The sequence below is a fragment of the Chanodichthys erythropterus genome, chromosome 8 (assembly GCF_024489055.1).
Source record: "Chanodichthys erythropterus isolate Z2021 chromosome 8, ASM2448905v1, whole genome shotgun sequence".
NCBI lineage: Eukaryota > Metazoa > Chordata > Actinopteri > Cypriniformes > Xenocyprididae > Chanodichthys > Chanodichthys erythropterus.
This window is the reverse complement of record NC_090228.1, coordinates 4,774,499-4,786,967: the sequence shown is the minus strand read 5'-3', so window position 1 is coordinate 4,786,967 and position 12,469 is coordinate 4,774,499. Positions and strand designations below refer to the sequence as shown.

General features: G+C 33.6%; 2 protein-coding genes across 2 annotated transcripts in view; one reads left to right on the top strand and one right to left on the bottom strand.

Annotated features, from left to right (window-relative positions):
• The first annotated feature begins 3,317 nt into the window (after positions 1-3,317).
• On the top strand, positions 3,318-6,024 carry ndufa5 (NADH:ubiquinone oxidoreductase subunit A5). Its single transcript, XM_067390881.1, has 5 exons — positions 3,318-3,381; positions 3,953-3,997; positions 4,149-4,265; positions 5,671-5,736; positions 5,855-6,024. Exons 1-5 carry the CDS (start codon positions 3,361-3,363, stop codon positions 5,954-5,956), a joined length of 351 nt encoding a protein of 116 aa, XP_067246982.1. The 5' UTR covers positions 3,318-3,360; the 3' UTR covers positions 5,957-6,024.
• A 1,151-nt stretch (positions 6,025-7,175) lies between these two features.
• ptprz1b (protein tyrosine phosphatase receptor type Z1b) overlaps positions 7,176-12,469 on the bottom strand; it is a 39,213-nt gene continuing 33,919 nt past the window's right edge. Inside the window, exons 29-31 of the mRNA XM_067391880.1 lie at positions 12,021-12,163; positions 11,803-11,938; positions 7,176-8,076 (exon numbers count right to left, since the gene is read on the bottom strand). Of these exons, the coding sequence (XP_067247981.1) occupies positions 7,942-8,076; positions 11,803-11,938; positions 12,021-12,163 (414 nt within the window). The 3' untranslated portion in view covers positions 7,176-7,941. The remainder of the gene's footprint in view (positions 8,077-11,802; positions 11,939-12,020; positions 12,164-12,469) is intronic.

The window sequence follows — 12,469 nt, the reverse complement described above, 5'->3', positions numbered from 1 at the left end:
ATCTAAAACATCAGAATGCAAAAGTTAGCCTACATAATAGTTCATGAATATAAAATGACACGCATATGTATACTGTCATTCTCAGAACTGAATCGCACTTTAGTTCTGGGTTGATAACGCAAGACGCACAGCCGACTCAAACCAACTGTGGAAATTTACCATGGAGGCTGATGTGCGAGTTGACGATACTATGCAAGCCTGAGGCACGTACTGGAAATATGCTTAATATGACGTTCATTAAATAACATTTTATTAAACCCTACAAAGACCTTTCTGACGAGAGATCTAAGCAAAAATGGACTATGGCTTATAATGCATGCAGATTATATTTAAGTTAAGCTAAATCAAGACTGGTTTATTCTTTACTTTAGACATGTAACGTTAGACATGCATTTGTGCATCAAGGTCTGTAATGTGTGCTGTACATGCATGACGTATTCAAGATGTTGACTACTCAGTATTGGTCAGTTGTGACTCGTATCCGATTGAAGGATCAGCGAATGAAATAGGGATGCAACAAACGGTTATTGGATTGATTAATCAACGATTATTACACAGATTAATCAGTATACTTTCTTCAATTATCCCACTAACAATTAGCTAAAAATTGAGATATAGGCCTACTTTAACTAATAAATAAAACAAGGAAATCACTTAAGCTTTTGAAAGTGTATTTTTAATTAATTTTGAGCCAACTGATTAGATCAATCTCCTTCAGGTTTTCTTTTCTCCTCACAAGTTATCAATATTCCAACTGTTATAATGACTGGTACTGTGTTTTATTAAGAAAATATAAATATGAAATATGAACATAAAAATATGTAATATTGTGCATATTTTTTGAAAAATGCTCCTCTTTATATATTTTTTAACTATCGAGTTTATGGTCATTGAATGGCTTTCCTGAGGTAAAATGTAACATTTTGCAAGCTGTTTTATTTACAACTTTCTGCGGTTGAAACTCTGATTAAGTGATTTCATTAGAGATGGATTCATTTCAGTAAGTTGTAATACTGTATCTGCTTAACATACTTTTTGATGTTTATTTCGTGCTGTAATAGCAGAAAAGAGGAAAATAGGTTCACATGTGGCTTGACTTGAGGTGCTACAGCGATCTGTGACGCCAAAACCACATGTATTGTTTGAATCCCGTAGTAAAATTGGCAATTTTAAAGCTGAGACTTTGTTTTTTATCAAAAGTAACATGATCTGTCTCATCTGTCGGCGTGTTGTCTGTCCTCTTTGCTCTGCTATGTATCTTTCACTGCGTGAGAAGAGTGAGTTTGCTAAACGTTATGTTTATTATGTTTTATACTATGTTAAACTCCCATATTTTACTGGTTTGATGTCGTTTGTACTCCGAAGCGCCATGTTTCTGTCTTCTTCTGTTGAATTGGATCCGGGAGGGCTGCATTACAGTATTGCGCTACAGCGCCCCACTGGTCAAACCGCGCTACTGCAGGCCCTTCAAATAGGTCACGTGAGATCAAATGGCTCATTTTGTATCAAATCAACCAAACTTCGCCAGTTCAAATTTTTGTTTTTATTCACATTTTTTCCCTGAAGAACGACACATACATAGTGATGAAATCCAGTCATAGATGAATATTTATTTAGTAATCCACTATTTTATAGAGATGGGTCAAAATGACAATTTTTTACCTGAGATTTGTAGCCAAATTACAGGGGGTAAAATGACTTTAGAAAGATGACAGCATCATTATTTCACTGTTACACAGATATTGGAAGGTCTATTAGTAAAATCGGCTGACTTAAGCTATCTTTGTTGCATGACGGGTTAAAAATGGGGGAACGCACATCTTATGTTTTGCATGCCTAAGTTTACATGCCTTTAACCCTCTGGCCTTCTTCGGTCATTTCTGACCGAAAGATTTTATATTTTGAATTGTTAAAAATCGTATCTTTGTCGGAATGAGATGACACTTGGTGACTTTTGTAGCATTACCAATATGAACACACAAAAAAATCAAGGACATGATTCGGACATGTTAAGGCATCGTAAAAAAAATAGTCACACTTACCTTCTTTTCGGTCAAAAATGACCGACATAGGAAATGAATGGGAAATACGAAAAAATACAACAACTCAGAGAATCTTTTGTTGGTACAAACTACAAATCAGACACTGTGCAGAAACAAAGTGTGCAGCACTGAAGGGGGGACACTCTGAAATGCCAAGAGTGCAAAATAGACACAAACACCCCCCCCACACACATATATATGAACCAGCACGACTATAAGACAGAGCAAGTTTATGCAAATGTGTGAAATAAAAGCAAAAATTCAGCCACAAAGCAGTAAAAAATGAACTGCAAGAAAGGGGTTACACTCTAAAACACCAAGAGTACAAAATAGAAACACCCACTCACTTACACACATTCACAGACAAACACACACACAACACACCATTATACACATACAAATGAACCAGTGTGGCTGTAATAGTATGGTAAAATTGAGCCAAAACTCAAATAAGAGGATGAAATCAGATCAAACACAGATTTTTTTAAGCTGTTATAAAACACACCTGTTCATTTTTGTTATTTTTTATTGAATTTTGATGTTACGTGTAACAAAATGGCGCCCTGTATGTTCAGGTTTGACTGTAGTAAAATTAATGCAAAAACCGATGCTTCAAATCAACATTAAAAAAAAAAAAAATCTAAACCGTGACAAAAAGTAGTCTTTGAGAATGTCTAAGTTTAAATCCATATCCAAAACTTAATAAAAATAAGTGTTTGTGTCCAAAAACCACTAGAGAATTTTATATAGAGCTCTATGGGAATCTAGTGGTTACGACATGGCATTGCATAAGTTTTTCTTTTTTTACTCTCACCAAATGGCACTAATCTACCTTCAAAAAAATTTATTTTAAATGCCTTGTCTCTATTTTAACATGGAATACTGCTTTAATTGAAAAATAATTTAAAAATATGTAAAAAAAAAAAAATTCTATTATTTTCAATGGGGAAAAATAGTTAATAAAAATTGTATAAATATTGCATAGTATCATAAAATACCCTCAAAATTTTATATAATAATCAAAAAATATTATAGAACAAGAATATATTACATTGGTTTTCCTGAGGAACAAAAAAGTTACTTTCCAAGGCTTCGGTCACTTTTGACCGTAAAGAAGGTAAGTGTGACACCTAAACGAAGAGGGCCAGAGGGTTAACTCAATAAGATATCTTAATATCCTTTTAGATTTTTATTCAGACGTGCTTTGCTGCTTTCCTACCTTGGAGTGCATTCTCCGAAGGCAGCCATGTAAATATGAGCTAGAACTGACGTCACACTCAGGCGACGGAAGTTGCGTCATTGAATCGCAGAGGCAGAAATGGCTGGTTTGATCAAAAAGGTACGTGGGGAGGTCATGGAAAACATTAATAAACATTACTGATATTTATCCCTAAATGAAGACTGTGTCTATGCTACGGAGTTTAAATATTTCCGCCTCTTTAGTATGTTTGTCTTAAGCGTTTGAATTTTATCTTTAAATGCATTAGTCGTGCTTTGTTTTGGACGATTGTGATGGCTGGTGTACTGTAGTAGGATATATATAATATATATATATATATATATATATATATATATATATATATATATATATATATATATATATATATATATATATATATATATATTATGGTTTAATGCCTTTTTGGAGCTGAAAATGTCATGCATGCGAAATCAAGTTGTGCATTTGACATTTCAGAGTGAGATTTATACTAATATGCATATGTGCAGTAATGTCTTTATCATAATTGTGACATTGTTATTACATAATTGATTAAATGCAAATGCATGTGTATTAATAGTTAAATGTTAAAATGACTTCATTGCATACGTTTTTTCTGACACTTTCATTAAAGCATAACTTTTATGGAAATATGCTGATTGTATTAATATCTTGATTGTCTTATTTTTAGACCACCGGCCTAGTTGGCCTTGCTGTCTCCCACAATCCACATGAGGTGAATGTCTAGAGTTTGTTTTGCTTTATTATTTATTTATCTCCATTCTGTATAACAGCATATTATTGCATAGACGAATTAAATGTTTTGTTTGCCTATTGTACATATTAGTCTAATCCAATCCATTGAATGATTGTTGTCTTTCATAAAGCGTCTTCGGATTCTGTACACCAAGATCCTGGGATCTCTTCAGACTATGCCTCAGGACGCTGCCTACAGGAAATACACTGAGCAGCTGATCAACGAGAGGTTCAACCACGTCAAAGCTGTAAGACATTTAAAATGTTCAGAGATATGAGTAGTGATCGACCAATATTTATTGTTTAGAACCGATAATTTGTGTGTATATGTGCTCGATAACCGATATGCAGAACCAATGTTTATTACTGTTATACTGACAAGATTACAACATCACTGAACTGAACAAACCATTTTATTTATAACAATCACTCCCTCCTTGCATAGAAAACGAAACAAATCTTATTTATACACCAATACATTTTGTTAATTTTAATCTTCATGTGACATGATCAATTAGCGTTGCACACCTGTAGGTAATAGATAGGTGCGTAGGGAAAAAAACTGGTAAACGTTGCTAATAAAGAACTTTTTTACTGTTTTGCAAGTTGATAGTGTGTGGGATTTTCCTGTTTTTTCGTAATCTTCATATTACAAAAATAATTTTATTTATAAAAAATCAGCAGCAGCAACACTAATGTTACAATAAAACAATAAGCAAAATAAATGTAGAAAGTCTAATGTTTTCAAATGGAGAAAATAAATTAAAGACAGGAGTCATATCAAGTTTGCAGAAATGTAATACTTAATTTTAAACTACAGTTTAATAGGCTAAAGTAAAGAGTGAAGAATAATTTGCTGGATAATGTGAAATAACTGAATAATATTCTCTGGAATATTGAAATATAACAAACAAAACATCGTATTTTATTGCGTTTCTCAACTGGTATGTTAAATCAGAATTATTAATAATGTTTTTGTCATTCTAGATTATGAAATATCTGCCGACAAAGCACTGTTTATCTATGCATTTGCACAGAACTATACTCAAACTGCGATCGCTTGCGGAGATAATAAATAATTAATTACCATAGAGTTGTGTTTACTTGGATATATTATTAGCGAATTAATGGTTATATAATAAATGTTTATATAATTATAAATAATTTTTATAATTATAATTAAAGCATGTGCTCATTCATGGCTGTATTATTTAATTCATGCAAAGTTACATCTTTATTGGGACATGGATTATCTTACGTGACTCTGTGAGCTACATTTCAGGCATTTATGTAACACATCTAATTTGTGCATTAATAGCTGTTATGTTAAATAAAGTTTACCAATTACAGCAAAGCAGGTAAGTATACTTTACCTGTGCACGCCGTTGTCTCGTCTCCCCTCAGATGAGCTCTAATGGTGATCCTGCACGCAATTCTCAAAACACCCACAAGATGGCGGTGTTTATCGGTAAATCCGATGTTACAAAACCGATATCCGATTATGATAAAATGCTTAAATATCGGGGAAAACATCGGTAAATCGATATATATTGGTCGAACTTTAGATTTGAGATTAAGATTTGCTTTAACTATCCCTTATTGATGTAAGGAGATTGTGTTGATTTGTATATATGTAATTTTTGTTCAATAAAGGAGCCAGATGTGGAAAAGCTTGAAAAGAAAATCAACTCTGGACAGATTGAGGAGGTTATTGCACAGGTGAGAAAATGCAATACCAAAGAGTCTCTGGGCCATTACTGTCATCAACTGAGTTTATAGAAAATGAAGTAACATTGGAACGGTTCGGTGTGCCTCAGCGTCTCGTGTCTCTCCACAGGCGGAGGCTGAACTTGCCTTGTCCAGGAAGATGACGGAATGGAAACCATGGGAACCGCTTGTAGAGGAGGCACCGGCCAACCAGTGGAAATGGCCCATCTGAAGTCCTCATGATGTTCATGTACATATATATTATGTTTATATTAAATAATAAATAAACTCTCCGTTTAAGCTGTGCGCTTTTTGTACTTGTTTGTTACCGATTGGAAGTTAATTTTTAATTTCTAATACATTTAATTAAAAATTTAAATACAAAAAAATCTATTTTAACAATTATAAAGATCATATCAGAAATCTATTGCAGAATCATTCACTCTTTGAGGCAATGAGAGATGACACCTCAATGAGGGACCTTTAAACTAATAAAAAGTCAAATTCATAGGCTACATGTATATTAAAAATTAAATTATATAAATAAAATTTTTAAAACATGGTCCAATAACGGCTAAAAATGAATGTCAGAAATAAATTAAAAAAGCTAAATAACACATTAATGCCATAAAAAGGGGGAAAAGTGATTAAAACAAAAATATTCAGTTTTAGTTTTTCTGCATTTGTCATACTGTATAATGTGCCTACAGACTTTAACATTAATATTTTACATTAAATGCAGTCTATAAATCTTATACAGGAATTAGGAAATTGTTTAAAAGGTTTAACTTGTCACACTGCAGGACATGTCAGCGTTTTATGCTAAAAAATAGTGATGGGAGAAACAAAGCTTTTCGAAACTTTGAATCAATTGAACTAATTGATTCATCGATTCGAAGCGCTCTAACACGCTGGTGACCCCTGTTGGTCAGAACAGAGTAATTACAGCAAAAACTAAGAGACTTGACTACAACATCGCTTGCTTTTTATTATACAAATGTGTCTTTAAATATCTAAAATTTGTAAAACTGATCCGAGATCATTCGTGCTCACTAGCGGCGAACCAGTAAATGAAGCCTCGTTTACTGAAATCACGTGACTTTGACAGTTTGATACGCGCTTTGAATCGCTGGTTCAAAACAAATGATTCACAAAGGTTTCGAATCTTCACGAAGCGCGTTTCGGAAGCGTTCATGACTACTAAATAATATACATACAATAAAAGGGGAGAAAAGCAATTATAACAAAATGTTAAAGTTAAACATACATGTAGTCTTGCAATATCACTTATAATAATAAAAAAAAGCTTGTCACTTACCAAACTTTTGCACTTACCAAAGTATTTCATATCAGCTACACACCTATATTTTGTGGTTAAGCAGTTTGGATCGGAAGATGAGCATTTTACAATGTTAATAAAAAAAATGACGGACACTCTGAAATGCCTTTGAGAATGCAGAGGAAATTATGTTTTATTTTGCTTTCTTGTGTCCAAGTACGTCCTGTGTTAATGTTTGACCAAAGGCCTAAAAGATTAGACAGTTTAAATAAAGGTTGATAAATATGGAGATAAATAAATGAATGGTGGGTATGAACTGATGCAGAGATTCACTGCTGATTTAGATCTAGAAGGATGGCGTTAAGAGAAATGTATGGAAATGTCTGTTACAACACATATCAGCTAAGTTAATTTAAAAAAATCATTCAATTTCTACAGTAAAAAGCGAAGCATTCAATTTCTACAATAACAAAAGCAAACAGTAAAAAAGAAACTAGTCATATAAATGTATTTTGGTCTGTCGGTGTGACCGATGTTTTATGTATTAGAATCACACCTCTCTCTTCTGTACTAGGACGCTACATTCAAGAACGCTTTTTATATCTAAAGATTTTTTACCCCCAAAATAGATACCGTATGAAATCTTTTGCCCTGCTACTTATAAATATTTCATCAACAGTTATGTCCAACTAAACCTAAGACACCACCAGCAATACAGAAGTCACCGTTTCTCCAAAGAGTAGAAATTTTGGCATTAGTTACAACAATAATATTATATCAAAGTACAAAGGTAACAAAAAGGCACAATAAAAGACCAAATGACAGTATATCCTGTACCCACATAGTCCGTGTAGAGACTTTGGGAGGGTTTTGAGCAAAACTACTTTCTCTTGATTCAATGTACAATTCCTTCGGTGAAGGGTGACGGGTCTGTTTAGCTACATGAGAGACTCCAGGCTCTCCGACGGGTTGGCAGGGACCGTGCCGTTGTTTTCCGAGTAGTGAAGAGCTCTCTCATCCTCCTTAGTGCTCACCAAACTCAGGATCGCTTTGTAGAGGAACTGATACTGTTCCTGCACACACAGGAAGATGTACATTTTATAATTCATATCTTATCAAAGTAAACATTGCAAAAACACTATTTTCTTACTTGTTTTTTTGTTTTGTCTTTTTTATGGAAGCTTGTTTCCACCACAGAACTCACAATTCTGACTTTTTTCCTTGCAATTCTGAGTTTATATCCTACAATTCTGACTTTTTTCTTCATAATTCCAAGTTTATATCCCTCAATTCTGACTTTTTTCTTCATAAATCCAAGTTTATATCCCTCAATTCTGACATTTTTACTTGCAATTCCGAGTTTATATCCCTCAATTCCTGCCTTTTTCCTCGCAACTCTAAGTTTATATCCCCCAATTCTGACTTTTTTACTTGAAATTCTGAGTTTATATCCCTCAATTCTGACTTTTTTCTTCATAATTCCGAGTTTATATCCCTCAATTCTGACTTTTTTCTTCATAAATCCAAGTTTATATCCCTCAATTCTGACATTTTTCCCTCACAATTCCGAGTTTATATCCCTCAATTCGGACTTTTTTCCCTCACAATTCCGAGTTTATATCCCACAATTCCAACCTTTTTCCTAGCAAATCCAAGTTTATATCCCCAATTCTGAATTTTCCTTGCAATTCTGAGTTTATATCCCTCAATTCAGACTTTTTTACTTGCAATTCCGAGTTTATATCCCTCAATTCTGACTTTTTTCCTTGTAATTCCAAGTTTATATCCCTCAATTCTGACTTTTTACCTTGCAATTCCAAGTTTATATCCCTCAATTCTGACTTTTTTCCCTTGCAATTTCAAGTTTATATCCCCCAATTCTGACTTTTTTCCTTGCAATTCCAAGTTTATAACCCTCAATTCTGACTTTTTTCCTTGCAATTCTGAGTTTATATCCTTCAATTCTGACTTTTTTACTTGCAATTCCGAGTTTATACCCCACAATTCCAACCTTTTTCCTCACAATTCTGAGTTTATATCCCACAATTCCTGCCTTTTTCCTCGCAACTCCAAGTTTATATCCCCCAATTCTGACTTTTTGCCTTGAAATTCTGAGTTTATATCCCTTAATTCTTACTTTTTTCCTTGCAATTCCAAGTTTATATCCCCCAATTCTGACTTTTTTCCTTGCAATTCCAAGTTTATATCCCTCAATTCTGACTTTTTTCCTTGCAATTCTGAGTTTATATCCCTCAATTCTGACTTTTTTACTTGCAATTCCGAGTTTATATCCCACAATTCCAACCTTTTTCCTAGCAAATCCAAGTTTATATCCCCAATTCTGACTTTTTTCCTTGCAATTCCAAGTTTATATCCCTCAATTCTGACTTTTTTCCTTGCAATTCTGAGTTTATATCCCTCAATTCTGACTTTTTTTACTTGCAATTCCGAGTTTATATCCCTCAATTCTGACTTTTTTCCTCACAATTCCGAGTTTATATCCCACAATTCTAACCTTTTTTTCTCACAACTCCGTTTATCCCCCAATTCAGACTTTTTTCTTTGTAATTCCTAGTTTATATCCCTCAATTCTGACTTTTTTCTTCATAATTCCGAGTTTATATCCCTCAATTCTGACTTTTTTCTTCATAAATCCAAGTTTATATCCCTCAATTCTGACATTTTTCCCTCACAATTCCGAGTTTATATCCCTCAATTCGGACTTTTTTCCCTCACAATTCCGAGTTTATATCCCACAATTCCAACCTTTTTCCTAGCAAATCCAAGTTTATATCCCCAATTCTGAATTTTCCTTGCAATTCTGAGTTTATATCCCTCAATTCAGACTTTTTTACTTGCAATTCCGAGTTTATATCCCTCAATTCTGACTTTTTTCCTTGTAATTCCAAGTTTATATCCCTCAATTCTGACTTTTTACCTTGCAATTCCAAGTTTATATCCCTCAATTCTGACTTTTTTTCCTTGCAATTTCAAGTTTATATCCCCCAATTCTGACTTTTTTCCTTGCAATTCCAAGTTTATAACCCTCAATTCTGACTTTTTTCCTTGCAATTCTGAGTTTATATCCTTCAATTCTGACTTTTTTACTTGCAATTCCGAGTTTATACCCCACAATTCCAACCTTTTTCCTCACAATTCTGAGTTTATATCCCACAATTCCTGCCTTTTTCCTCGCAACTCCAAGTTTATATCCCCCAATTCTGACTTTTTGCCTTGAAATTCTGAGTTTATATCCCTTAATTCTTACTTTTTTCCTTGCAATTCCAAGTTTATATCCCCCAATTCTGACTTTTTTCCTTGCAATTCCAAGTTTATATCCCTCAATTCTGACTTTTTTCCTTGCAATTCTGAGTTTATATCCCTCAATTCTGACTTTTTTACTTGCAATTCCGAGTTTATATCCCACAATTCCAACCTTTTTCCTAGCAAATCCAAGTTTATATCCCCAATTCTGACTTTTTTCCTTGCAATTCCAAGTTTATATCCCTCAATTCTGACTTTTTTCCTTGCAATTCTGAGTTTATATCCCTCAATTCTGACTTTTTTACTTGCAACTCCAAGTTTATATCCCCAATTCTGACTTTTTCCCTTGCAATTCTGAGTTTATATCCCTCAATTCTGACTTTTTTTACTTGCAATTCCGAGTTTATATCCCTCAATTCTGACTTTTTTCCTCACAATTCCGAGTTTATATCCCACAATTCTAACCTTTTTTTCTCACAACTCCGTTTATCCCCCAATTCAGACTTTTTTCTTTGTAATTCCTAGTTTTTATCCCTCAATTCTGACTTTTTTCCTTGCAATTCTGAGTTTATATCACTCAATTCTGACTTTTTTACTTACAATTCTGAGTTTATATCCCACATTTCAGACTTTTCCTCGCAATTCCGATTTTATATCCTACAATTCCCCACAATTCTGACTTTTTCCTTGCAATTCTGAGTTTATATCCCACAATTCTGACCTTTTTCTCACAATTCCGAGTTTATATGCCCCAATTATGATTTTTTCCTCGCAATTCCGAGTTTATATCCCCCAATTATGATTTTTTTTCCTCGCAGTTCCGAGTTTATATCCCACAATTCTGACTTTTTTCCTTGCAATTACGAGTTTATATCCCGCAATTCTGACTTTTTTTCTTGCAATTACGAGTTTATATCCCGCAATTCTAACTTTTTTCCACAATTCCGAGTTTAGCTCTCAATTCCTATTTTAGCCCTAACAATTCCAAGTTTTTCTTAATTCTGACTTTATTACTCACAATTTTGACTTTATTTCTTGCATTTTTTCTTTTTTCTCAGAATTGTAAGATCAAAAAGTACAATTGTGAGAAAAAAGTCTCAATTATCTTTTTTTATTTTTTTATTCCGTTACGGAAACAAGATTCCATATTGTTTTTCAGTACAAATATCACAACATTCTTAAATCAAGATACATTTACATGAAAAGGAAAATGTCTTAAGATACTAAGTCCTTTTTATTGAAAAATGTAACTACAGTAAATAAGTGAGTTTATGCTTAAAACAGGACAAAAAAAAAATCAGAAAAATACACTTAATTCAAAGGGAAAACAAGATTATTCTTCTCACCTCATTGGCAGATATTTGTTTTCTTGTTTTATGCAAAAAAAAAAAAAAAAAAAAAGCAAAACAAAAAAAAACGTAATTTTGATAATTTTTCAGGGAAAAAAAGTTTCATTTTGCTTCTCAAATAAATGTATCTTGATTTAAAAATGTGTAAAAATGTGTACTCGAAAAATCCTTTTTCTGTCTTCTTACAATATCATTGAAGACCCCGGGCCTCATGAGGTTCATCATTCTGGTGGTCTGATAGACGTCCACACTGTTCTCCTCCTCCAGCTGGTTAACCAGGGTGGTCAGGGCACAAAATAAACCAGCACTCGACCCTCCAGACCTGCACAGCAGACGCCGTGAGAAAATGACATATCAGTGACTGATATAGCCTCTGCATTTCTGTGAATAAAATGACACTCTACCCATCATGGATGATGACGGGTCCCTCTCGACGCGAGCTTTCGTCTCTGATGATGTTGATGAGCTCAAAGGAGTTGCTGATGGGGCTGTCAGGGTTCGGCCAGCGGGGCGTCTGGTACTGCCGCACCTCCAGCACGTAGTCGTCCTGTCACAGACGACAACACAGAAACATTTCTGTTATTGCATGGTCTTAAATGCTTCTGTTTGAGATGCAATGCACAACACAAAGACAACTTGTGAAAATATTAAATGCTTTTGAATAATCTCACAAATACCTCAACATCAACAGAAAAAAAATATACATTTTGCACAAAACCTTTTTTAGTGCTACTAAGCCCTTTTTTTTTTACAGATTATTTAGCATTAAAATGACATATTACGTTACAGTATACAGCAATATTATAAATTAATTATATACAATATTATAAATTGTCATTACTGTAATGTGTCA

Coding starts and splice junctions, on each gene's coding strand:
- ndufa5 (XM_067390881.1), top strand. CDS start 3,361: ATGGCTGGTTTGATCAAAAAG. Junction 3,382..3,952: donor TGGCTGGTTTGATCAAAAAG/GTACGTGGGGAG, acceptor TCTTATTTTTAG/ACCACCGGCCTAGTTGGCCT. Junction 4,266..5,670: donor GGTTCAACCACGTCAAAGCT/GTAAGACATTTA, acceptor TGTTCAATAAAG/GAGCCAGATGTGGAAAAGCT.